This window comes from Somniosus microcephalus, chromosome 29 (assembly GCF_052327205.1).
Source record: "Somniosus microcephalus isolate GS21.2 chromosome 29, FLI_Smic_1.0, whole genome shotgun sequence".
NCBI lineage: Eukaryota > Metazoa > Chordata > Chondrichthyes > Squaliformes > Somniosidae > Somniosus > Somniosus microcephalus.
In genome coordinates, this window is record NC_141015.1 from 25520762 (window position 1) to 25546675 (window position 25914).

A 25914-nucleotide genomic window follows, 5' to 3' on the forward strand; every position below is an offset into this window, starting at 1 on the left:
GTGAAACCCATTGAAAATGTGAGAAAATAGAAAAAGGCTAGCAAACTAGTAGTTGACAAGCACTTAACAAGCAGTTAACTATCTTAAATCACTCACCCACCGCTTGGTGTTGGGTCTGTTCTGAAATCGCAGACCCGACACTTTGGAAACTTAAATGGAGGCGGGTTCGCGTCGGGTTCCCAACCCGCTGTCAATCATTTCGAATTTAACAGCTGACCCACCTCTGAACCCGCCCTCTGAGCATCGGCAAAATCGCAGCCAACGTGTTCAGTATTCAGAGGTAAATCTGGCAATTGGTGAAAGCCAAGTTGAAAGTAAAAGGGAAAGCTTCATCATATGTGTTTCCGTATGCGATGATTACTAAACTATGAGCTGAAATAGCTGGAAGGGCTAAAGGCCATTAAGTGGACGGTTGTGTGTGGGTAGCTCCAATTTTACCTGTTTTTAAGCCAGGTGGATTGGTTAAATTATGCTGTGACTGCAAGATTACACTAAACCCTGATCTGAAAGAAGCTCCACGGGTCCCACTCAGAATGGAGTACCATATTCAAAGGACTGTTGACAGGACATTGGGAATAAATTTGCAATTTGTTCACTAGTCACTGAGGATTGTGATGGGGAAAATAGCACCTCCTAAATTGAGAACAGTAGACGACTGATGTTTGTTAAGGTGTTAGCTGATGATGATCTAGCCAGACCTTGGTCCTAGATATGGATCCAGCCAGACCTTGGTCCTAGATGTGGATCTAGCCAGACCTTGGTCCTAGATGTGGATCTAGCCAGACCTTGGTCCTAGATGTGGATCTAGCCAGACCTTGGTCCTAGATGTGGACCTAGCCAGACCTTGGTCCTAGATGTGGATCTAGCCAGACCTTGGTCCTAGATGTGGACCTAGCCAGACCTTGGTCCTAGATGTGGATCTAGCCAGACCTTGGTCCTAGATGTGGACCTAGCCAGACCTTGGTCCTAGATGTGGATCTAGCCAGACCTTGGTCCTAGATGTGGACCTAGCCAGACCTTGGTCCTAGATGTGGATCTAGCCAGACCTTGGTCCTAGATGTGGATCTAGCCAGACCTTGGTCCTAGATGTGGATCTAGCCAGACCTTGGTCCTAGATGTGGATGTGTCCTCTTTGAAGAAAACAATGATGAGAAACTCTGCGAGAATCCCAGTGGCACATTTGAGGATTTAATTATTTGAAAATTGAAAAATAAACATTGGTGATAAAACTTGATATTCAGTAATTTCACAAGTACCTATACGGTAGAGAATCTACTCCATTAATTGATCATAAACCACTGAAAGACGCTCCTTAAAACCTACCTCTTTGACCAAGCTTTTGGTCACCTGCCCTAATTTATCCTTATGTGGATCGGTGTCAAATTTTTTGTCTTAAAATACTCCTGTGCAGCGCCTTGGGAGGTTTTACTACGTTAAAGGTGCTATATAAATACAAGTTGTTGTTGTTGTTGAAAGTAATCTTGGAAGTACAGAAAGGTATCCCTCCACTGGCAGCTTCCAGACGGCAATGCTGTATTGTCTAGATAAAAATATGAGATCCAACACAGAGCAAATAGCAGAATAGAAACGCTGATGGTTTTCCAATCTTAGCAATGAAAAGTGAATCCGCACGAGCCAGGGAAAATTTATTCTCGACAAGTAAAGCAATAGTATTAAATCTGAGAGGAATAAATCAACTGCTCGGATGAAGCAGAATTCATAAAGCAACTCAACATGACAGTGTTCTCACGAGTGATGTATTTCGTGATAAATGGTTGCCTTGGTAAAGCACTGTGTTCCAGCAAGCTACAAAGGAAAAGAAAATGAGTTTTAGTTGATAAAAATGTCGCTGCTGAACGGTTTCAGGGTTGATATCTGAGCAAGATCTGTTTGGTTTTTTTCACTACTTTGCATGAAAGTTATTCAGGTTTTTGTACCCATGAAGTCTCTTACTGGGTTACATGTTTAGTGATTGAATGGGGAACCATGGAATTTAATAAGTCCTATGAGATTTTGAGACGGTGTTGGTTAGAACGGTTGAAGAGGGGCAGTAGTTGCTGCTAATGTAGGGATGTGTCCATCATGACCTTGACTGTGACTACATACTGATTTTTGCAGGTTTTCATTGTTGTGGATATATGATTAAAATGGATTGAATGAGTCTGCTGCAACCACAGGTCACAGTGTAAAGGTTTTGAGATTGTTGCTTGCATGGCAGAGATTAGCTAAGGACTCAGTCTTGGAAATTGGGCTACAGTTTACAGCAGAGTTCAAAGATATGTTTTTACCTCTCCAGCCCTTTGACATGCCTGTTCAACTGGTGAAGCAGAATAAAGCGGTTAGAACTTTCGAAGCAACAATTAAACGCACCAAGAAAAGAAATGTTATTTTTAATTAAATTAAATTTTTCGTCGCATATTGAAGTATGCCACACTGCACAACGAACAGTATACCAGCAGAGCGTTAACAGCACATTCACGTACCAAACTGAATGTGGTGAAAGCAAATCTATTTAATTCTGTATGGAGAAATCTACACCTATTCAAAAGAATTTAAGATCATTTGAGATGGGAATATGAGTCATATTTTGGGAATACCAGAATTTGAAGGAGCTTGAGTTTAAGGAATTATACTGAAAAAACTTGGAATGTGTTCAAGTGAAACATTTTCTATGGAAAAAGCATGTTAACCAGATGTTAGATTATTCTACAGCTCAATCAAGTGACTAATCAATAGTATTAATGCAGCCTTATACCAGTTCCATCATCAGTGATTTCCTCTCTACTTGAATCAAGTGATATATAGGTAGTGGAGTTGCAGCCTGAGTCTATATATATCAGAATGCCCTCCCACAGAGCTCGGTGTTGATGCCAATACCAAACACAATAAAGAACTGAGACAGATTCATCTGAGCAAAGTTGTACGTCATAATATTCAAAACAAGGGTCCGTATTTTCCGATGCCGACAGGTGTGTAGGGGCTGTGTGCACACCCATAGGGACATCGGAAATGCGCTGAAAACCGGCATTTCCGATCTGTCATGAATGCTCTTGACAGATCGGACGCCTGTCCTGGAGAAGGGCCTCTGCAGGCGGATAGTTCTGCTTTCTGCAGAACCTCCGCCCGCTGAAAACCCTTCAAAATCTTACGCCTGGTAAAAGCTTGCTTTTACCAGCATAAGAGTTGAAAAAAAGTTTAAAAAAAACAAAATTTTTTCACTCATTTATAATTTAAAAATACTTTTAAAAAAGGTAAGTTTATTTTTAGCTCCGTATAAAACTTTAATTATTTTTTTCAAAAAATTAAATTTTTGTTTAAGATATTTAATTTAATGTAATTTTAACTCATTTTAAAAACGTGATGGTTTTTTAAAAATGTATTTAATGTTTTGATGTGTTTTTGGGGTGATCTCCATTCATATATTTGACAGGTCTATCTGTCAAAAGTATGAAGGGAGATTTCCTTCTCCTATTGGCTGGCCTGGCCCACGTGATCCCAGGGACGCTTGCGAACCGCCTGCGCCCCTGGGATACGTGGGCCCTGCGCATTTCGACTGTGGAGAGGCCCAGGATCGGAAGTGTCTGGAGCTCGGGAGCACCTCAGGTAAGTTTGTAGATTTTTTTCCGATAGGAGGCCTCCGCACACAGGAAGCCTCCGATCGGAAAATACAGACCAAGAATCCTCAAAACCGGAGTGGTTCATCGAAGATGTGAGAACATGAGCAGAAACGAATCTGTGGGAGAGAGATTGAAGTATCCAGACATTATGGCACCATTGAAACGATGGAGTAGATTTTCAACTTGCCACCTGGGTGACGTTGGAGATCCCAATGGAAATGAAAACCGGGGACGTTTCTATAAAAGGTGGCTGCTTTATGCCTGGGTCGTAAGTTGGAAATCGACCCCCATTTTTAAGGCAGCAAAATGTTTCTGACGTTTGAATACATAGGGAAGCACTTCTTGGTAATGGAGGGCGGAGTTTAAGCAACCAGCTTCAGGGTATACTGCTAGTTTCAGAGCAGCCATTATATTCTGCAGATCTTTTGTAATATTCTTTGTTGTTTTCCCTGAAACAGATGAACGAGAACACAGCATTTAATTGTAGGAGTTTTGTAAGTGTAATTGATGGGTAAGTTAAGCATCAATTTGTTGTTATGATTCATGGGATAATCTGAATCCCTTTAATTGCATTATGCCTTTGTAATCATAACAGGCTCTTCACTTTCTTTCAGACAGAGCTCCAAACATGGTTATATATGTAGAACAGGGTGTGCTTAATAATAATCAGTAATAATGATACCAGTCAGCAACAGCAGAAGCACATTGGGGGTAATTTTGACTTTGGCAAGAGTGTAAAACGTCTGATATCGGATCAGCCGCCTGTTATGCATCTCTCCTGATTATTGTTTCCATTAACTTCAATATTGTCCGTTATACACTTACCAGCCAAAGTCAAAATTACCCCCATTGCTTTGCATCGCTTCCCCTCCCTACCGCCACCCCCATTTTTTTCTGTCTATGCATAACCTACGGGATTTTGCTTTATATTTCCCAAGTTCCCCCTCACATTCCCCAGGAGTGGGAAGACTTACAACTCCGCCTCCCGCTGCCCAGCCCCTCAGGGTCATAACACGTGTCAAAGACCAGGTGGGTCCTTTAAAGAATATGAAATATTATAGCGAGTCAGAAAATGGCAAAGATGTTGAAAGCATTTTTCATATCAGTCCTCATAAGTCAAGCCTGTGGAAAACTTCGGGATCCAGTCATCTGTAATATGTAGAGAGGTTCGTAAAACATGTGTTATGAAAAAGTCAATGAATGACATGTTAAAAGGACACCTGTTTAAAATATAATACACCTTGAATGTTCAAAGAAAGGGGTGAAGTTCTGGTGAATGTTTTTAGAAGTTCTATAAATAAAGAAGATTTGCTGAGGACTGCAAATGTTATGGCAGTTATTTGAAGTAGCAAGAACCTGGAAGTTATAGAAAAGAAAGACTTGTATTTATACAGCACCTTTCACAACTTCAGCACATCCTAAAGCACTTTACAACGAATGAAGTACTTTTGAAGTGGAGTCACTGTTGTAATGTGGGAAACACAGCAGCCAATTTGCGCACAGCAAGCTCCCACAAACAGCAACGTGATAATGACCAGATAATCTGTTTTAGGGATAAATATTGGCCAGGACACTGGGGATAACTCCCCTGCTCTTCTTTGAAATAGTGCCATGGGATGTTTTACATTCACCTGAGAGGGCAGACGAGGCCTCAGCTTCATCCAAATGGCAGCACTTCCAATAGTGCGGCACTCCCTGAGTACTGCACTGCCAGCCTAGATTTTTGTGCTCAAGTCTCTGGAGTGGGATTTGAACCCACAACCTTCATGATTCAGAGCAGAGACTGCTACCAACTGAGCCATGGAGCAGTTAGCTTATAATATCCATAAAAGGAAGAAATATTTGAGAGCATTTCAAGGAATGCTATCATTTTTAGTCCAAACAGTTCATAAGGAGTAATCAGCATAGGTTTAGAAGCAATCGGACATGCTTCACAAATTTATTGGAATTCTTTGAGAATGTAACAAAGCTGGTAGATGAGGGCTATGTAAGTGGATATAATTTACTAGGATTTTCAGAAAAAAATTCCTGAGTCAGGCTTTTAAAGAAGATAGAGACTCATTGAATAAGGATGAATTGGCTAACTAGATTGAAAACTGGCTTTCTGAGATTTGCTTTAAGGCATTTGATTATAAGTTGACACAACTTATTCGAACCTTGTATAGATTATTGGCCAGGCCACATTTTGAAAATACTTTGTGCAGTTTTCGACAGCTTCCTTCAGAAGGATCAATGCAGAGGAGAAGGTTTGGAAAAGACAGATGAGGGTCATTACACCTGTACGTTATGAAGTGCCGCTAACCAATCTGAAGCAGCTTTCATTGTCGAAGAGAGCATGGCGAGTTGGGTTGCCACAAGCTAATTCTGGGCTGGTGGGCCCCGTTTTTGCTTGGACTACCTGTAAATTTCTGAAATCCCATCCAATCAACAGAAATTTGTTTCAGTTTTCCAAACAGAAATCTATTTCATGTGTCTAATAGAGGCATTCATTATTATGATTTTCAATGACTTATCATCAGCAACGCATACATAAGAACTCCCTGTCTTGTCTCTACTGCGCTTCCGTATTTGTTTTTCGGCCAGGCGAAGGTAACTATCCCGTTGAGAGGGGAGACGATGCAGGTTTCAGAAAGAAAGAACTAACTTCCATTGATACAGTGCATTTCACGTCCCAAAGCTTCTTACAGCCACTGAAGTACTTTTGAAGTGTAGTCATTGATGTAAGAAAACTACTAGGCACTTGGTCTAAGCGTTAAACAAAGCTTTAATCAACTGTTTTACAACATGGAGGTCTAGTTGTGTCCTTCACTAGTTCCTGTAAAAGAATGTCCTGCGCAAGCTGGGCCCGTGCCCGAGTATTTATACTCTCCCTGGACAGCGCCACCCGCACATCCTAAAGCACTTTACAACCAATGAAGTACTTTTGGAGTGTAGTCACTGTTGTAATGTAGGAAACACAGCAACCAATTTGCACACAGCAAGCTCCCACAAACAGCAATGTGTTAATGACCAGATAATCTGTTTTAGGGCTAAATATTGGCCAGGACACTGGGGATAACTCCCCTGCTCTTCTTTGAAATACTGCCATGGGATGTTTTACGTCCACCTGAGAGGGCAGACGAGGCCTCAGCTTTGTTACATTCTCAAAGAATTCCAATAAATTTGTGAAGCATGTCCGATTGCTTCTAAACCTATGCTGATTACTCCTTATGAACTGTTTGGACTAAAAATGATAGCATTCCTTGAAATGCTCTCAAATATTTCTTCCTTTTATGGATATTAAGCTAACTGCTCTATAGTGTCAGCCATGGCTCAGTTGGTAGCACTCTTTGCTCTGAATCAGAAGGTTGTAAGTTCACAGTCCCACTCCAGAGACTTGAGCAGAAAAATCTAGGCTGGCACTTCAGTGCAGTACTGAGGGAGTGCCGCACTGTTGGAAGTGCTGTTCAGTATTATTTCATAAGTCTTTCTTTCATGAATGACTGATTCATGTCAGTCATTGTTGTAGAGGCCTGGAAATTTGTAGATGCAAGAAGGCCTGAAATTCATTAGAAATAAATGCTTCATTCGTTACTTACTTTCTTCACATCTTTTATGGTGCCAAGAAATGGACACTTAAGTGCCAAAGGTGAGGACAAGACTATGTAAATCCTTGCATATTTAATTTATAATAGATTTTAGCAACATTGCCTGTTACTTTTTCAGAAACGCCTGGAAAAAGTTGAGAGATTCGCATTTTATGAACGAGCAAAGAAATCTTTTGCTGTAGTTGCTACAGGGTAAGTTTTCCATAATGTTTAAACTCAACATATCCACCATGTTTTATTTCACACGCATGTGTTGGGAAATCACTGAGAGTCTGACTGAAGAAAAAAAGACTTGCATTTCTATAGCGCCTTTCACGACCACTGGGCACGTCCCGAAGCACTTTACAGCCATTGAAGTACTTTTTTGAAGTGTAGTCTCTGTGGTAATGTAGGAAACGCGGCAGCCAATTGCGCACAGCAAGCTCCCACAAACAGCAATGTGATAACGACCCGATAATCTGTTGAGGGATAAATATTGGTCAGGACACCGGGGAGAACTCTCCTGCTCTTCTTCAAAATAGTTTGGTCCACAGGTGAAACGAGGTTAGAGCAGATGAGGGAGGAAGGAATAGAAGGATTTGCCGATGGAGTGAGATGAAGAGGGGTGGGCGGAGGCTCGAGTGGAGCATAAACACCGGCACAGACCAGTTGGGCCGAATGGCCTGTATCTGTGCTGTAGACTCGATGGGGGTAATTTTGTCAGCCCTGGGGAGGCGGGACTGCCGGGAAAAGGGCAGAATCTGGGGGCGGGTACCCATCCCGCCACCAACCCGCCTCCATGCCATCTTCCTGGGAGGCGGGTACCCGACCCGCGCCAGGTCCCGTCTCCTCGAGGCGGGAAGGGGATTACAGCCACTTAACTGCCTGTTAACAGATAGTTAACAGGCAGTTAAGAGGATTATCCCCATTTTTCCAACAGAAGTGCGGGCTTCCCGAGGTTGGGAAACCCCGCCAGGGTCAGCGAGGCGAGCAGTGGGTCTGCGGGGGTGAGAGGGGTCGAAAAATGCGCTGTGGAGGTGAGTGATGGGTGCAAGTGCGGAGAGGTAAGTATGTGAGGTGAGTGAAAAGTGTGAGAAAAGGTTTCCTTACCTTTGTTTCTTCCTGCAGGCTTCAATCGTTGGGGATCCGGAGGCTCCGGCATCTCCACGGCAGAGGTGACGGAATGGCTGCTGCATTCTCCTATCCAACAACCATCTGCTTTCTGCTCAGAAAATGGGTTTGGTGAGTCTTGAGTACAAGGACTCACCAAAGAACAGAGGATTTCAATGTTTGGCAGCTTCTCAAAGCTGTCAAACGATGACAATTCAGCTGTCAAAAAATTTTGACAGATGAAACGTCATACGCTGACGTTCTCTGACACCGGCTTTGCCTTAATTGGCCTGCTAGGCCCACTGGGCGGACTTAACAAGGTCAAGCAAGGGAAAATAGTGTGGGTTAGCCGGACGTGGATGGAGGCGGGACTAAAACCCGACAAGCAGCAGTCCCGCCTCCAACGCGCCCCCATTGGCAAAATCACCCCCAATGTGTCACAAGTTCACATAGGCAGGTTCCATTATAAATGCGGACACAGGCACTTATAATGGAAAATGTTGACAGGAAGTGTGTACGATTTTTAATATATAGACATTTTTACTTGAGAAGGTGGTAGACCAGGGTCCTGAAATGTTACTGTGGGCTACTAGAAGATGTTAAGCTAGCAGAGAGAGGAATTTAAGATGAAGATATCAAGTGTTTTTTTGCTACTATCCCATTGGCATGATTTCAGGGCCTGCGCTTTTAACTTGTTGGGAAAAATTTACTGTCAGTATTGCCTAGAAAATTACATATCGCAAGGAGACTTAAACAGTAGCCGTTACTGGCTGTTTAAACCTGCCTCTTGCGAAGTAGCATAATTGACCTTATAGCAAAGGAGCATGTTTTACATCCTCAATGCTTTTTGTTTCAGGGAAACTGCACTGTATGGAAACCTCATCCTTGCCAAAGGTGTGATTCCCGCTGGAGAAAATGACAAGTGAAAAAAAGTGGCAAGTGGAGGATATTTCCCCGGCGTAAAGTTCTCGAGATTGGGAATCATTTGCTTGTGTGAAACGTGAGACCACTGTGCCAAAACAAAAAGAACTCGGGATGAGTGTGACGAGTGCTGGTGACAAAGGTTGGAGCGGGTATGTGCCGGGGAGCCGTGCAATATCATTTATGTCCAATGTATAACTCACATTCCACAGCTCCTTATCATTAGGGTAGGCTCAGAAGCCGACCTTTTCGCTGCCTCTCGGATATGTCACGTAATACTTAGGCAACTGATCACATTACATGTGATAAGAGTGGCAATTGGCGGAATTTGCCTTGGAATGTCACACTGCACCAAATCATTTGCCCGACTCATTATATGTTCTAATTGTACTGCAGATTGGATAAGCAATTAAAAAAGCTGATGCAAATATTAATTTTACTGATAAAGGTTATTGAAATGCAGATTAGTGGTTTGTGAATGTTTTTCTCACAATGCTATTGGTTCTCAATTATGATATCTCTATGAAATATGAAAAAAATATCCCTGCATACTATGGTTAGCAATGAATAGAATGCACATGTTCTAATATCACCATATAAAGTACAGGTTCCCAGTATAAAGGTTGAAGGTGGTGAAGTGGTTGGACTAAATATTGTCACCATTTGCTATTAGGAGTTGTGATTATAAGAACAATAGAAATCGGAGCAGGAGTCGGCCATACGGCCCCTCGAGCCTGCTCCGCCATTCAGTAAGGTCAGGGCTGATCATCGACCTCAACTCCACTTTCCCGCCCGTTCCCCATATCCCTTGATTCCCTTTGAGTCCAAAAACCTATCGCTCTCAGCCTTGAATATACTCAATGACTGAGATTCACAACCCTCTGAGTGAAGAAACTCCTCCTCATCTCAGTCCTAAATGGCCGACCCCATATCCTGAGACTATGCCCCCTAGTTCTAGACTCTTCAGCCAGGGGAAACAACCTCTCAGCATCTACCCTGTCAATCCCCCTCAGAATCTTATATGTTTCAATGAGATCACCTCTCATTCTTCTAAACTCCAGAGAGTATAGGCCCATTCTACACAATTATGCTGAAAACAGATTTGTAAGATTATTTTTGAAAGTTGATAGCTGATTCGTGTAATGGATAGAGAAACCTTGAATGTTTATTTACTTAAAGTTGGGTAAAATTCATTAATAAATCAGTCTAATTTATACTCTATTGTTAAATATTTGAGAGAAATTTGTAACATCACTTTCAGTGTTACAATGAATTACGGTGGCTGAATTTAATTTGTTTTGGATTGTCTAACTATTGTAAACATCAATCCAAGAACAATTTCATATTGAAGGGTCACCACCTTCACAATGTTCACTGAACTGTTTTTGTTTTAAAAAGTGGCACTTTTCTCTTCCCTAAATGTTTGCAATACCTTTTCATTAAGACCACCTTTCTGTAAGCTTAGCTAAAACCCAGATCACGCAATCTAAAGAGCGCTATCTAAGCTTTTGCACTGAAAGTGCTGAATACTGTACACCAAGTTCCATGCGTGTCCCTTATGAAATTAAAGCAAATCCCTCGCTTAAAGTCAACACTGCAAAATGCCAACAGCTAAATAAATCTCTTGTTCTATCTGTAATTACCAAACTGATGGTGCGCCACTCCTGTTAATGGACTGCTAATGGGGTCAGAAATGGTCAGAAATGGGGATGTTCGCTGATGACTGCACAGTGTTCAGTGCCATTCACAACTCCTCAGATAATGAAGCAGTCCCTTCCCACATGCAACAAGATCTGGACGACGTTCAGGCTTGGGCTGATAAGTGGCAGGTAACATTCGTGTCACAGAAGTGCCAGGCAATGACTATCTCCAACAAGCGAGAGTCTAACCACCGCTCCTTAACATTCAACGGCATTACCGTCGCTGAAATCCCACCATCAACATCCTGGGGGTCACCATTGACCAGAAACTGAACTGGACCAGTCACATAAATACTGTGGCAACAAGAGCAGGTCAGAGGCTAGGTATTCTGCGGCGCGTGTCTCACCTCCAGACTCCCCAAAGTCTTTCTACCATCTACAAGGCACAAGTAAGGAGTGTGATGGAATACTCTCCACTTGCCTGGATGAGTGCAGCTCCAACAACACTCAAGAAGTTCGACACCATCCAGGACAAAGCAGACCGCTTGATTGGCACACCATCCACCACCTTAAAATATATTCACTCCCTCCACCACCGGCGTACCGTGGCTGCAGTATGTACCATTTACAAGATGCACTGCAGCAACTCGCCAAGGCTTCTTCGGCAGCACCTCCCAAACCCGCGACCTCTTCCACCTAGAAGGACAAGGGCAGCAGATGCATGGGTGCACCTCCAAGTTCCCCTCCAAGTCACACACCACCCTGACTTAGAAGTATATCGCTGTTCCTTCATCGTCGCTGGGTCAAAATCCTGGAACTCCCTCCCTAACAGCACTGTGGGAGTACCTTCACCACACGGACTGCAGCGGTTCAAGAAGGTGGCTCACCACCACCTTCTCAAGGGCAATTAGGGATGGGCAATAAATGCCGGCATTGCCAGCGACGCCCACATCCCATAAACGAATAAAAGAAATGGGTGATGTAGGAATCCGAATGGAAATGTAAGAGATATGGCTGAGTTTCAGATTGCGTAATTATTGTGGAACAGCTAATTGAGAGCAGGGACTGCAAGATTCAGACCAAGAACTGCAGCTTTGTTCCCCCATTTTCCCTTGCCTTTTTTAGGAAGGCAGTGACTTGTTGTGGGTGTTGGCTATTTGCGGAATCTGGTCTTAATAATTTGATTTTAGAAACAAGATTCAGCTCCCTACTTGATTTCACTCCGCATTTCCTTTCCGAATACTGCGACAGGCTTACCGATGCGCAATAAGGGGGATAATATTTCAAAAAATAGTTTGCAGATCAACCACAAATCCTCGGCCCCATTTGATTCAGCAAAGAATTATTCACAGGGATTACATCAGTCGGCAGCGACAATACAGTGAGCCCAGATGCGTTTCATGTGGGAATGGAGTGAAATCCGCAGCAGGTTCAGTTGTCTATTTAAAACAAAGAAAAATGTGCACATGCATTTAAGACAGTGGTTTCTCCGAGAAAGTTTGTCCAAAAGACAATAAAATGCACATTGCCCACGACTTGTAGAGAATGCCAGGAAACCTTACCCAGGATTCTGGGCATGGTAAACATTTCCCGACAGTGTGTGGGTTTTACTGTTAAAGTCGATTGTCGAGCAGCCATGAAAAGTTGGCCAGCTTCTCCGACTGAACTGTGGTGGGATAAATAGTCAGCCACTACAACTCTGCAATAAGAAGTGCCACTTAAGTGGGACTTAAATTGAAGATCTAATGCAAATCCTTCCCCTACCACCCCCAAGTAAGTTGTGAGGAGGACACAAAGAGCCTGCAAAGAGATATAGATAGGTTAAGTGAGTGGGCAAAAATTTGGCAGATGGAGTAAAATGTGGGAAAATGTGAGGTTATCCACTTTGGGAGGAACAATAGAAAAGCAAAATATTATTTAACTGGAGAGAGATTACAGAATGCTGTGTTACAGAAGGATCTGGGTGTCCTCATACATGAAACACATAAAGTTAGCATGCAGGTACAGCAAGTAATTAGGAAGGCAAATGGAATGTTGGCCTTTATTGCAAGGGGGCTGGAGTATAAAAGTAAGGAAGTCTTGCTAAAACTGTACAGGGTGTTGGTGAGACCACACCTGGAGTCCTGCGTACAGTTTTGGTCTCCTTATGTAAGGAAGGATATACTTGCATTGGAGGCAGTTCAGAGAAGGTTCACTAGGTTGATTCCTGGGATGAAGGGGTTGTCTTATGAGGAAAGGTTGAGCAGGTTGGGCCTATACTCATTGGAGTTTAGAAGAATGAGAGGTGATCTTATTGAAACATATAAAATTCTGAGGGGGCTCGACAGGGCAGATGCTGAGAGGATGTTTCCCCTTGTGGGGGAATCTAGAACTAGGGGGCATAGTTTCAGAATATCGGGTCGCCCATTTAAAATGGAGATGAGGAGGAATTTCTTCTCTCAGAGGGTCGTGAATCTTTGGAATTCTCTACCCCAGAGAGCTGTGGAGGCGGAGTCATTGAATATATTCAAGGCTGAGATAGACAGGTATTTGAGCTACAGGGGAGCCCATGGTTTTGGGGAGCGGACAGGAAAGTGGAATTGAAGCCAAGATCAGATCAGCCATGATCTTATTGAATGGTGGAGCAGGCTCGAGGGGCCGAATGGCCTACTCCTGCTCCTATTTCTTAGGTTTTTATGTTCTTCCCCAAGCAAAGGCTATATAAAGTGCGATAGCAATCACACAATCGAATCCTGGTAGCACAATCGTGGCTGAGATCCAATTTGTTGGGAAGAGACTAACATTTAAAAGGGAAAGAGCCTACACTTTCTGGTATGAGTGTGTTTAGGACAACACCTGCCTAAAAAAGAAACCAGTGAGAAGCCCCCCCAAAAAAATCTATTTTGTTGCAGGGTTCAAAGAGCCGGCACAGGCATGATGGGCCGAATGACCTCCTTCTGTGCTTATGATTCTATGATTAAAGGTGCACTATTCTCGTGGAGAGGTATCACATAAAATATGTTTAAACACGTAACGTGATGGGGTAACACACACCAACGGCCCTCTTGCACATAAAGCCATCATGCTAAAAATGGCGGATGGTTCTTTTGGGTCCTCAAACATTCTTTCATGAAACTGGCGGGTGATCCTTTAGCAACATTCCACTTTCGGGGACAGGAAAGAAGCAAGAAAGCAAGGAGAACCTTGGAATTCAGGTAAGATTCACAGATCAGCGGAGCTTTGAGCTCATGGCATACAGCAGGGGGAATCCACACCGTGACCTGTGGCCCTCAAGCTCTGGCAATCCAGCTCTCAAAGCCCAGGTAATTCGGTCCTATTTCTGCTTATATTTCACATTCCCAGGTTTGTCCCATTTGAAATTCATGGACCAGGAGGACCAGAAAGGGTTGTTTTCAGTGCTATTGCTTCATTGGGAATAGCAAAAGAACTCCCATTTATACGATCTTGGGATGTCCCAATGTGCTTCACAGCCAATGAACCACTTTTTGAAGTGCTGTCGGTGTTGTAATGTAGGAAGATAAATCTTAAATCAGAACACTAGAATCTGTTAGTATTAACCACCTGAGATCTATGTAAATGAATGGGAGCGTGGATTTAAACTACACATGTGGTTCCCGATGCTCATGGTGATACATACATGACCCATGCAAAGGAAACTTCGGTGCGAATCGTTCAGTTATCAGAAGATTGTATCTGGACACAAAAGACATCAAGGGGTATGGGGAGAGAGCGGGAATATGGTATTGAGATAGAGGATCAGCCATGATCATATTGAATGGCGGAGCAGGCTCGAAGGGCCAAATGGCCTACTCCTCCTATTTTTCTATGTTCTCTGTTCTATGAAACGTTTAGACACTCCTCGATAGTACCTGAACCCCTTCCTGATGTGTTCCAGCTTTGTGCACACTCCTCTATTTGTAATACTGTATTTTTTTATTTGTTCTTGGGACGTGGCAACACTGACAAGGCAGTACTTATTTTCCATCCCTAGTTGGCTTGAGGGCATTAAGAGTCACCCGCAATAATGTAGGACTGGAGTCACGTGAAGGCCAGGCCTGGTGGAGGTGGCAGGTTCCCTTCGCTGAAACACATGAGTGAACCGGTTAGGTTTTTGCAACAATCCAGCAGCTTTCATGGTCATTTTCTAGTGCTAGCCCACAATGACCAGATTTATTGAACTCACGACTTGCTAGTCCAGTACCGTGACCACTGGGCTACCGTAGCCACTGAGCGGTTATGAGTAATGAAAATATGCAATTATAAATTAGTTTTAACAATTACATCCATTAAATTATCCCAACTAATGCTTTGTTAATTTACAGAATATTTGCCACTTCAAAGCTACTGAAAATTATAGACAGATGATAAAGTCCTCTTGTTTTTATTCACCTAAGCAATCTTCAAGGACTATTACTATATGATCTAAATGCTTGACCCCCACAAATCCTGGATGAGTCTCAGCTTCCTGCAGCTCAACGTTGGTTAAAGTGAAACCCTGCTGCTTGTCTCCTGCCAACAGCTATGTTCCTCTGACAACCTTGGCATTCTCTTCAACCCTCGGCTGAGCTTTATGCCCCACATCCATTCGGTCACACAGATAGACTTCTTCTAGCAAGATTGACTTCTTCCACCTTGAGGAAATTGCCTGCTTATGGCCTGACCTCTCCTGTCTTGTGGCTAAAACGCTAATCCACACCTTTGTCACCTCTAGGATTAATTTTGCTCTCCTCGGCAACCTTCCATCATCACACACTCCAATCGGTCTAGAACTCAACAACCCAGTCCTCTCCTGAAGTAGGTGCAGCAAACCCTGGTTTTCACTCAACTGCAACGTGCCTCTGCAAATTGTCTTCAAGGTTGTTGCTCATCGTTTCGAAATCTCGCCACAGTCTCACTCAACTGTAATTGGAAAACCTTCTGCACCCATAGTTCTAGGCTATCCATCCCCCTTACTGTTTCTCTATCTTCAAATTATTGCTTGGTCCATTGGCTCTACTGCTCCATCATTGGAGGCCAATCTTTCAGCAAATTATGCCCTTGCCTTCTGGAATTCTCATTCAAAATGACTTTTCTATCTCTCTCTCATCACCTTCAAAGGCTGTCGAGAGGCCGATCTCCTTGGTTGTGTGTTCAGTCTCCCCTCCCTCCTCCCGATTCCATTGCTTCGTGCTTCGTATCCACTTCTCCCTCTTGGAAACCACTTTGAGACATTTTATTCTAATGAGCCCAGTCCTGTCTAAATGTAACTTGTTCGTCCTTTTCATGAGCCATTGGGTGTTCAAAAAGGAATAGTGTTTGTCGAATCTGGTAAGAGAAACTATTTGGCTGCACATTTCTACCAGTATTAGTAGATGTACTGCAGTATGTACTGGTCAGAACCTGCTGGTACCTGTTGGGCACTCCAGCAGTCTAAGACCCCTGAAATTTCTCAAAACTGGAGACAAAGGCCTAGAAATTCAGTCTGGACACTTTTGGGGCACTAAAGTCGGGCGCTCGCTAAAGTTAGCGCCCGCCGGAAAGTGTAGGCCACATCGCCGAAATTCAGTAGAGTTGGCCCTAAGTTTGGCCGAGCGCTGAAACTGGCGTTGAAATGCTGTGTTCCGGCGCTAAGCCGGCGATGCGGCCTAATAACGCCGAAGCCGGGCGCAGCGCAGGTGCGGTCATGTTTTGATTGACAGCAGACACCCTGATGCCGGCCAGCTCTTAAAGGGGGAAGGGTCAACTTTGACTGCTGCCACGCCCTGCATACTGGAGCCCTGCAGCTAGGCCTCAGCACTACTGGTGTGCCAAAATAGCGCCTGGAGCAATGGAGAGGGCCCGTGAGCGAGCGCAGCGCTTCTCAGAGCATGCTCTGAGTGTGTTCATTCATGGTGTGGAGAAGAGAAGAGAGATCCTGTGCCCGGACAGTGGCAGGAAGGCTCCCAGGAGCCAGTACAGGAGAGCCTGGGGCAAAATCGCCCCGCAGGGTGTCATCCACCTGTGATGTCCCCAGGAGTGCGGACCAATGCCGCAAGAAGTTCAACGACCTCACTCGGATGGTGAAGGTGAGTACCCTTTCCAGTGTCCCCCTCATCCTTGCATGTGCACCTCACATTATGGGCAAAGGGACCTCAAAGGCCTAATGGGCAGCCCTCCTCCCGCAGCAATGGCACTTGCATGTTCATCAATAGCACTTTCTGCACTTAACACACTGGCCAAGCTATTCGACCATGGGAGGCAGTGCACCCAGCAACAGGGCACCACACTGGCCAAGCTATTCCACCATGGGAGGCAGTGCACACAGCGACAGGGCACCACACTGTACTTAGAGGCCGTCCTTTCTCTTGCAGGCCAAGCTGGCGAGCAATGTAAGGAGCCAGGCTGTCACTGGTGGAGGCCGTCCTGAGTACCAGGCGCTCACTGATCTGGAGGAGAGCGTGGCACGACTCATGCGTGGCCGGGTGACTGGCCCTGTCGTGATCGGCGAGGCGGACCCTGTACTGGTACCCACTGGTAAGGACATGACCGGTTGCACCTCTCTCGTTGCCCTCGCGCTTCAGATCTACATCCTTTCCCACTGACCGACAAATGCGCATAATGCACCACTCAGGCCTCCCTCGCTGACGGCCTGTCCTCACTCTAAAGCTACTCTTGTGCCTTCCTGCTTTCAGCTGGTGAGGAGGAGGTGGTCCCTGAAGCGCAGAGAGCCAGGCCCTTGGAGGAGGAGGACGTCGAGGACCAGGAGGAAGGCGGCACATCGGGGGAACCCTCCTCCGCGCCAGGGGATGGCAATGGAGGGGAGACGTCTGGCCTGCAGGAGAGCCAGGGGGAGGTGTTGGAGGGGAGGGCCGAAGCTGGTCCCAGTAGGGTGGACGCACGCGGGAAGGCTCCGGCAGCACGCCGGCCTTCTGCCCAGAGGGGGGAGGTGTTGGAGGGGAGGGCCGAAGCTGGTCCCAGTAGGGTGGACGCACGCGGGAAGGCTCCGGCAGCACGCCGGCCTTCTGCCCAGAGGGGGGAGGTGTTGCAGGGGAGGGAAGAACCTGGCCCAAGTGGGGTCGACGCACGCGGGAAGGGTCGGCCAGCTCGGCGGCCTTCCCCCCGGAGGGAGAGTCCGCCCTCCAGTCCGGACACGGTCCTCGCCCAGGAGGTGCGCGTCCTCGATGAGATGTCGGCGGCGTCTGAGCGGCGCCACCAAGAGTTCATGGGGGTGGTGGAACAGATGCCTCACGCCATTGAGTCCCTGGCTCAGAGTGTGGTGGCTTTCGGGGAATCACAGGCCAGGGGGTTCGAACAACTCACGGCAGCGCACGACAGGGGTGCCCAGCAACTGGCCGCAGCGCACGACAGGGGTGTGCAGCAACTCGCGGCAGCGCAGGACGCGGGTGTGCAGCAACTGGCGGCAGCGCAGGACGTGACTCGCGAGATGAGTGGTGCCGTCCAGACACTGGCAGAGCTGATGCGGGCACATACCAGGGCAGTTCGGGCACTCACTTCTGCCACACTCGCTGTGGCACGGAGGCATCACCATGGCACCCGCCGCCCTGCTGCAGCACAGCGGTCTGGCCTCCCCCAGATTGCTGCGCTTGCTACACTGCCAGCCCGGCCGAGTGCCAGTGTCTCTGGCGAGCAGCGTGCACCTGCCATCAGCCAGCTTGCCCCCAATGGTGCTGCCGACACTGCCACTCCCCCAGCCAAGGTGCGACGAGCTGCTGCTAAGACTGATGCTGCCCAGCCACAGCTGCAGCAGTCAGCAGCCGGCCCCTCCCGGGCCAGGCCTCGTCTAGGCCGACCCCCAAGGGCATCTGCCGACACGCTTTGTGGCCCTCATGAGCCTTCCCCCAGCCTCGCCACACCCGCAGGGCCCAGGTTGAGGCGGAGCAGCAGGTCGGCCAGGGGCCGGAGAAGCCTGTCTAAGGACTCGCCCTCTCGGCACACCCATTAGAGTGTGGTGAGAGTGGTTTCTTTTATATTGGGGGGCTTGTGTTGTGGGGGGCATTATTTTGTTAAGGCCAAGGATCAAGGCATTTTTTGTTCTCATGGGGGTGTCTCTGTTGTGGGGGGGGGCTTATTTTTGTAAGGCCGCTGTTGAAGGCCTTTTGGATGGGCAAGTTTTGTTAGTCCTCCCCAGGTTTTGGGAGTGACAGATGTTTTTGACTGTTTTTTGGGGGTCTTGCCTGTTTTTCTGTTTCATGTGGGAAGGGCCCTGAGTTTGTGAAATAAAGCTTTTGATTTATTCAGCATGTCCAGGTGTCATGTTTGAAGTGGTTGTTGCGTTAACCGGCTGAGGGCTTGCGGAGCGGCTGCCTCAGGTGCGTTCATTGCCACAGGCCATTCCCTGACAGGGGGCCTAGAAGTGTCGATCAATAAGCCCCCGGCGGACGGCCCTTGGCCCTTGTCGCTCCCTCCTGGGCTGGTCCTCCTCCTCCTCCTCCTCCTCCTCCTCCTCCTGCTCGTCCTCCTGAGGTGGTGGTGCAATGCCAGGTGGCAGTGCCTGAGTCCTGCGGATAGCCAGGTTGTGCAGCATGCAGCACACGACGACGAACTGGGAGACTCTATCCGGCGAATACTGAAGAGATCCTCCGGAACGATCCAGGCAGCGGAACCGTTGCTTGAGGACGCCTATCGTTTGCTCGATGATGTTCCTTGTGGCTTGATGGCTTTCGTTGTATGCCTCCTCCGCTGGGGTCCTGGGCGCGCGGAGCGGGGTCATGAGCCATGTACACAAAGGGTAGCCCTTGTCCCCGATAAGCCATCCCCTTGGTGGAGGCTGTGCCTCGAACATGTCAGCCACAGTAGTCTGGCGCAGGATAAATGCATCGTGGCTGCTTCCTGGGAAGCGGGCATTGACAGCTAGGATGCGCTGCCTGTGGTCACACACCAGCTGTACATTTAGGGAATGGTAGCCCTTCCGGTTGCGGTAATCCTCGGCATTGTGGATAGGTGCCCGCATAGCCACATGCGTGCAGTCAATGGCGCCCTGCACCATGGGGAAGCCCGCGATCCTGCCAAATCCGACTGCACGCTGCTCCTGCCTCTGTCGGGTCATGGGGAAGGAGATGAATTGGTTTCTCCCCGCGTAAAGGGCATCGGTGACCTGCCGGATGCAGCGATGCGCGGCGAACTGGGAGATGTTCGCTATGTCCGCAGCAGCGGCTTGGAAGGAGCCGCTTGCATAAAAGTTCAGAGCCACCGTGACCTTCACTTCCACCGAGAGAGATGTCCTGCACATCAGCTGTGGACGCAGATCTGTGTGAAGCAGCTGGCAGATCTCTGCAACCACCTCCCTTCTGAAGCGCAGCCTCTTCACACAATGCGCCGCAGTCATGGTGAGATAGGACACCTGCTGCCGGTATTGCCTGAGTGGGTAAGGCCTACGTTGCCGACGCCTGATGGCCCCTCTGCGTCTAGGCATGGCTGGCCCTCTCTCACAGCGTCTGCGAGCCCTTCGCACATAATGCTGCAACTGAGGGTTGGCCCCCCATACAGCCCCCATAATAAAGTTGAGAACAGATAAATCACAATGAATCAAATGTCAAAGCACTGGCCAGAAGCCAAAAATACCTCTCCTATGTTGTCCCAAATCTGTAACCTCTGTCCCTTGGTCTCTGTCCAGAAATCCAAAGCAGTAAAGTCATTGCAGCAAAATGGCTGGGCTTTATAGGTCAGTGTAAGTGCCCTTTAATTTGCGCTCCCCGAGGCCCACAGGGCCTCTTTTGCGTTCCACCTCACAGTTCTTAGCAGCGCCACGCCCACATTGGGCGGGCGCCACTGAATTTCCGGTTTGGGGCGCACAAACAGCGTTGCGCGACGATATGACGTCATAAGCTGCGCGCGCACCTGAGCAGGCGCAAACACTTTGCGCCGGCGCTAAATGTCAACTGAATTTGGGCGTCGGCGCAGGTCGGACTGCGTTCAGGCGCTAAGTGTCTAGCGCCGGAAATATAGCCCTTTTATGGCGTTAGCGGCTGGCGCAACCCACTGAATTTCTAGGCCAAAACCTTTAGGAGTTTTAAGTTAAAAATTAAGTTAGAAACAAAGAGAATGCCAGCAAAACTCATTGAAAGCAAAATGGGTTCAAGATGCCATTCTGGAGATTAAAAAAAGACCAAGGGGTAAAAAGAGAGAGGGTGAATTGTCGGGGTTGATCTAACAAAAAGGATTCGGCTATAAGCCTTTTACTCTTCCTAATATATGTTCTTATATTCTCTAGAGTTTAGAAGAATGAGAGGCGATCTCATTGAAACATACAAAATTCTTACAGGGCTCGACACGGTAGATGCAGGGAGGATGTTTCCCCTGGCTGGGGAGTCTAGAACCAGGGGTCACAGTCTCAGAATAAGGGCTCGGCCATTTAGGACTGAGATGAGGAGAAATTTCTTCACTCAGAGGGTGGGGAATCTTTGGAATTCTCTGCCCCAGAGGGCTGTGGAGGCTCAGTCGTTGAGTATATTCAAGACAGAGATCGATAGATTTTTGGATGTTAAGGGAATCAAGGGATATGGGGATAGTGCAGGAAGGTGGAGATGAGATAGAAGATCAGCCATGATCTTATTGAATGGCGGAGCAGGCTCGAGGGGCCGAATGGCCGACTCCTGCTGCTATTTCTTATGTTCTCATATATTTCAATTTTTACTAAAACCCAAAATCACTTTCGAAAAGGAAATAGCTGCTCAGTCTTGATTGGCCTTTTCTGGAACAGAGCAGTCTCCGCATTGTAGCAAAAAGCAAAGCTGTAGCATATTGAATGTAGAAAGGTTCCTCCGAAGGCAAACAATATGCTCTACCAAAGAGCATCAAACGCTATTAATCTTTTCCTCGATGACTGTGACACAGAAGGTTTGCGCTCCACTATTTTCCTACAGTGACACTTAATTGCCATGTGCATAAAGGAAATGAAACCCCAAAGAAACAAACTAAAGGCAGTGGGATAATTGAAAAAGCTTTCATTAAACAGAGCGAATCTGTAAAAGTACTGAGATGTATAACTCAAGTTCAAGCTTAAATACCTGTAATTCAATCACTAATCACAATCTTTTTTTAACCTTCTACAGTTGAGCAAAGCAGCAAAATTGAGCTAGTTTTCTGTGGTAGGTAATCACTTCTAAATATTTAATTTGTATCATAAACTAATAACATTGATTTTAATGATTAAAGAATAAAAGAAATGAAGAAGTCACTTTCATGTATTCAGTTTGTCCAGCAGTGCCTAAAGGCTCTTGCAATAAAAGGAATTGCCAATACCAGTTTCAATTTGATGCTAAGGTCAGAACAACTGAAGTATTTTACAGCACATGATATGCCATCAGGGAATATAGTGGGCTTGAAATTACATTGAGGGGTAATAGGTAGGAATGTTTAATCCGTTTATCTGAAATTCCTCTCTCTGCTGTTTAAGAGGAGCCGTCAACCCAGTTATTTTAAATGGATTAACATCTCTACTAAAACGAGAGAGAGAGAGGAGTTCTGGATAAACGTTTAACATGTTGATGCATTTTGGCCAAGAATTTCCACGGGGCTGCTCCTGTTCCACCACCATAACGTTGCTGGAAATGCGGGGTCAACCCCTTTTGCACGTGGAAACAGGGTCTCCGCTCCACGCCTGGTGAAGTTATGGCGGCAGAGCAGGAACGGCTCCGAGGAAATTCCCCTCATTATCCCCCCAGCATAACTTCAAGGCCGAGGTGTTCTCCTCATTAAGTTAATTTGGTGGATTTGTCTGGCTTGGGCTGTTATTGCCTTCTGGCCGGTAGTCCTTAATATCTGTGATTAATTCACAGCACAAAATGTGATACAGCAGTAATGTCAAAAATAGCTATAACACCAATGCAATGATATTACCACAGATAAAATATTTCCACCCAGTCTTAAATTAGGTCTCAAAACATGAAGACTTAAAACATGAAGACTTAAAACATGAAGAAATAATTGGTCATTTCATTTCTGTTTTGATCTTACAGCCTTCGTTGTTGAGCTACAGAGTTCAACCATTTAGAAACTGTGATGATTGCATCAGTCCTCTTCTGCTTCATAAAACAGGACTGCATTGTGACGAAATCTGAAGGTTTTCACTGACACCATGATGAATCAAATCTTCTACCTCTTGCAGTGTGTTACCTACCATGTTGTAGAACCATCAGGACTTCAGGGCCCATGATGGATCATATCTCGATCTTCCTCTGGCTCGTTCATTGGCTCCTCAGGTAAAACTACCATTCCTGGGTGGCGTTTGTGTTGAGGAACATCTGGGATGCTGTGGTAGATCATATCCCGATCTTCCTCTGGCTCGTTCATTGGCTCATATGGCAAGACCAGCTTTACGCGAAGTTTATGTTGAGGAATTTCAGTAATGATATGATCGATACTTTGATCTTCTGCTGGCTGATTCATTGATGTCTCGTATGGCTGCTCCATCTTTGCCTGAAGCTCCTGTTGAGGAATATTTGAAGTACCATGGTGGATCATATCTCGATCTTCCTCTGGCTCATTCATCGGCTCCTGGTGTAGCACTGCCATCTCTGGCTGGAGTTTATGTTGAGGAACATCTGGGATGCTGTGATAGATCATATCTCGATCTTCCTCTGGTTCGTTCATTGGCTCATCCTGAGGCAGTACGCTCCCAGCCCGGAATTTCTGTTGAACATAAAAACAAAAGGAATTGAGGGACTGGATAGCACAGTGGGTCAGGACATTATCCCTTGACATGGAACCTGAATATCAACCTCATACCAATAGGATTACATTCTCCTTTCTCTGATGGTTGTAAGAGTTCCTCAGTAAACAAGTTTGACAGTTCAAACTAGGTTTGGCTCTCCCACGATTTGACACAGATTGGCACTAAATTAGCGATGTTGCTCAAAAGGACTACAGGAAGATGTGAAATGGAAATGTCACATTGATGGAATAAGATGCCCTGTTCTGAAGATGTGCTAACAGAACATTGTTGGGTCGAGGGTCTTTTACTGTGCACCCAACTGATCAGACTGGACTTAGGATCACTTCGTGCTAAATGCTAATGTTTAGTGTAAAAAGTGAACAAATATTTTAATCCCCAGGATCGCTATGTGATTGCTATCACCTTCAAGGGTATAAAAAGTCATCCAAATGGGCGAAATTGAATATAGGAAAATGAACTTGTGCCCCACTTGTAAAATAATACTTATTTTCTTTAGCTGAGCAATGATGATAGATCATAATAAGTACTGGTTAATAGTTCCCCAAAAGTTTGTACTTTGAGTTGGAAAATATTGAACTAGCTGAGTGAATAATGCTGGCATAAAGATCACGGTCATCATTTAATTGATTGTTGAGAAATTAATTTTAATGAATTGAAGCCATAATTGCATATACACCTTAATTGGCTATTGGAGTCACAAACGCTACATGGGGAGAATTACGGCTATTTCACCCGTACAAAATAATCTTAAAGGCACCCTCTTATCTGGCCTCGCTGTGAGGGCTTTACAGCAGTGTGAAGTAGAACATTAAATATAAATATTCTTTTGGTTAATATGTAATTTATGTTGGACATTTACACCAGTCATAATTCAATTTCAGGCTTTGCTGGGCATGTTGAATCTGGCTGTGATTTCTCTCTCAGGGCTGTATGGTAGCTGATTAGTATGGAAGCTGTCAAACAGAAACAAAGATCACACAAGTGCTAAACAATTAGGGCCCTATATTCGGAGCCAATAATTTTACTGCTCAATTATCGCTGACAACAAAATTGCACCAGTAGTAAATTAAGAAGCATTGGATAGGAATTTTGGGTGTTAGCAGCCTTGCAATGTCTGTGCTTAATCCCACTTAACTAGCTAAGGTGCCAGACAGCCCAAATACAAGGGCTTTGATCACTGCAATGAACTGGTGATGACTCATCAGAAGGTAGCAAACCCCTTTCTAGACGCACAGCCGTGGTCATGAGTTTTTACATTTCTTTGACTGAAATTGAATTATGACTGGTGTAAATGCCCAACATAAATTACATATTAACCAAAAGAATATTTATATTTAATGTTCTACTTCACACTGCTGTAAAGCCCTCACAAGCTGAGCGAGGCCAGATAAGAGGGTGCCTTTAAGATTATTTTGTACGGGTGAAATAGCCGTAATCCTCCCCATGTAGCGTTTATGACTCCAAAACCCAATTAAGGTGTATATGCAATTATGGCATCATAAGAACATAAGAAATAGGAGCAGGAGTAGGCCCCTCGAGTCTGCTCCACCATTCAATAAGATCATGGCTGATCTGATCCTAACCTCAAATCTACTATCACTCTCCATCCCACCCGAACCCATGTGATCTCCCGGGAGAGGCGAAAACCCAGATAAAAAAACCCAATGGCCAATTTGGGAGAAAAAATCTGGGAAATTCCTCTCCGACCCATCTAGGCGATCGAAACTCGTCCAGGAGATCACTCTGTCCCTGTATTTTCTACAGTACTTACCTTCTGTAAAGGCGATCTCCACCCCAGCCAGGAACAGGAATAAAACCATCTCCTGAAATCTAACAGAATTAGAACACAAGAAGTAGGAGCAGAACCAGGCTACACGGCCCCTGGGCCCGCTCCACTACCCACAGGGCCACGACCATTCCGAACCTAGACTCATGTCCAATTTCCTGCCTGCTCCCCGTAACTCTTAATTCCTTTTACTTCTAGGAAACTATCTATTTCTGTTTTAAATTTATTTAATGATGTAGTTTCCACAACTTTCTGGGGCAGCAAATTCCACAAACCTACCACCCTCTGAGTGAAGAAGTTTCTCCTCATCTCAGTTTTGAAGGAGCAGCCCCTTATTCTAAGATTATGCCCCCTAGTTCTAGTTTCACCCATCATTGGGAACATCCTCACTGCATCCACCCGATCAAGCCCCTTCACAATCTTATATGTTTCAATAAGATCGCCTCTCATTCTTCTGAACTCCAATGAGTAGAGTCCCAATCTACTCAACCTCTCATCATATGTCCACCCCCTCATCCCCGGAATTAACCGAGTGAACCTTCTTTGTACTGACTCGAGCGCAAGTATGTCTTTTCTTAAGTATGGACACCAAAACTGTATGCAGTATTCCAGGTGCGGTCTC

At 45.7% G+C, this 25914-nt stretch overlaps 2 protein-coding genes across 6 annotated transcripts in view; one reads left to right on the plus strand and one right to left on the minus strand.

Moving 5' to 3' along the window:
- The window catches only part of fuom (fucose mutarotase), a 141337-nt gene extending 131666 nt beyond the window's left edge, over positions 1 to 9671 (plus strand). For all 3 annotated transcript variants that reach the window (XM_085970419.1, XM_085970417.1, XM_085970418.1), the window contains 2 exons: positions 7323 to 7396; positions 9150 to 9671. In XM_085970419.1, coding sequence (XP_085826545.1) covers positions 7323 to 7396; positions 9150 to 9219 — 144 coding nt within the window. In that variant the 3' untranslated portion in view covers positions 9220 to 9671. The remainder of the gene's footprint in view (positions 1 to 7322; positions 7397 to 9149) is intronic.
- The window catches only part of LOC147098566 (uncharacterized), a 71545-nt gene that overhangs the window by 5377 nt on the left and 40254 nt on the right, over positions 1 to 25914 (minus strand). The window contains exons 3-4 of one of the 3 annotated variants that reach the window (XM_085970416.1): positions 22952 to 23463; positions 1630 to 1806 (exon numbers count right to left, since the gene is read on the minus strand). In XM_085970416.1, coding sequence (XP_085826542.1) covers positions 22975 to 23463 — 489 coding nt within the window. In that variant the 3' untranslated portion in view covers positions 1630 to 1806; positions 22952 to 22974. Of the gene's footprint in view, positions 1 to 1629; positions 1807 to 21759; positions 23464 to 25914 lie in introns of those variants that run through there. The other 2 variants (XM_085970415.1, XM_085970413.1) reach the window with 2 other exon arrangements.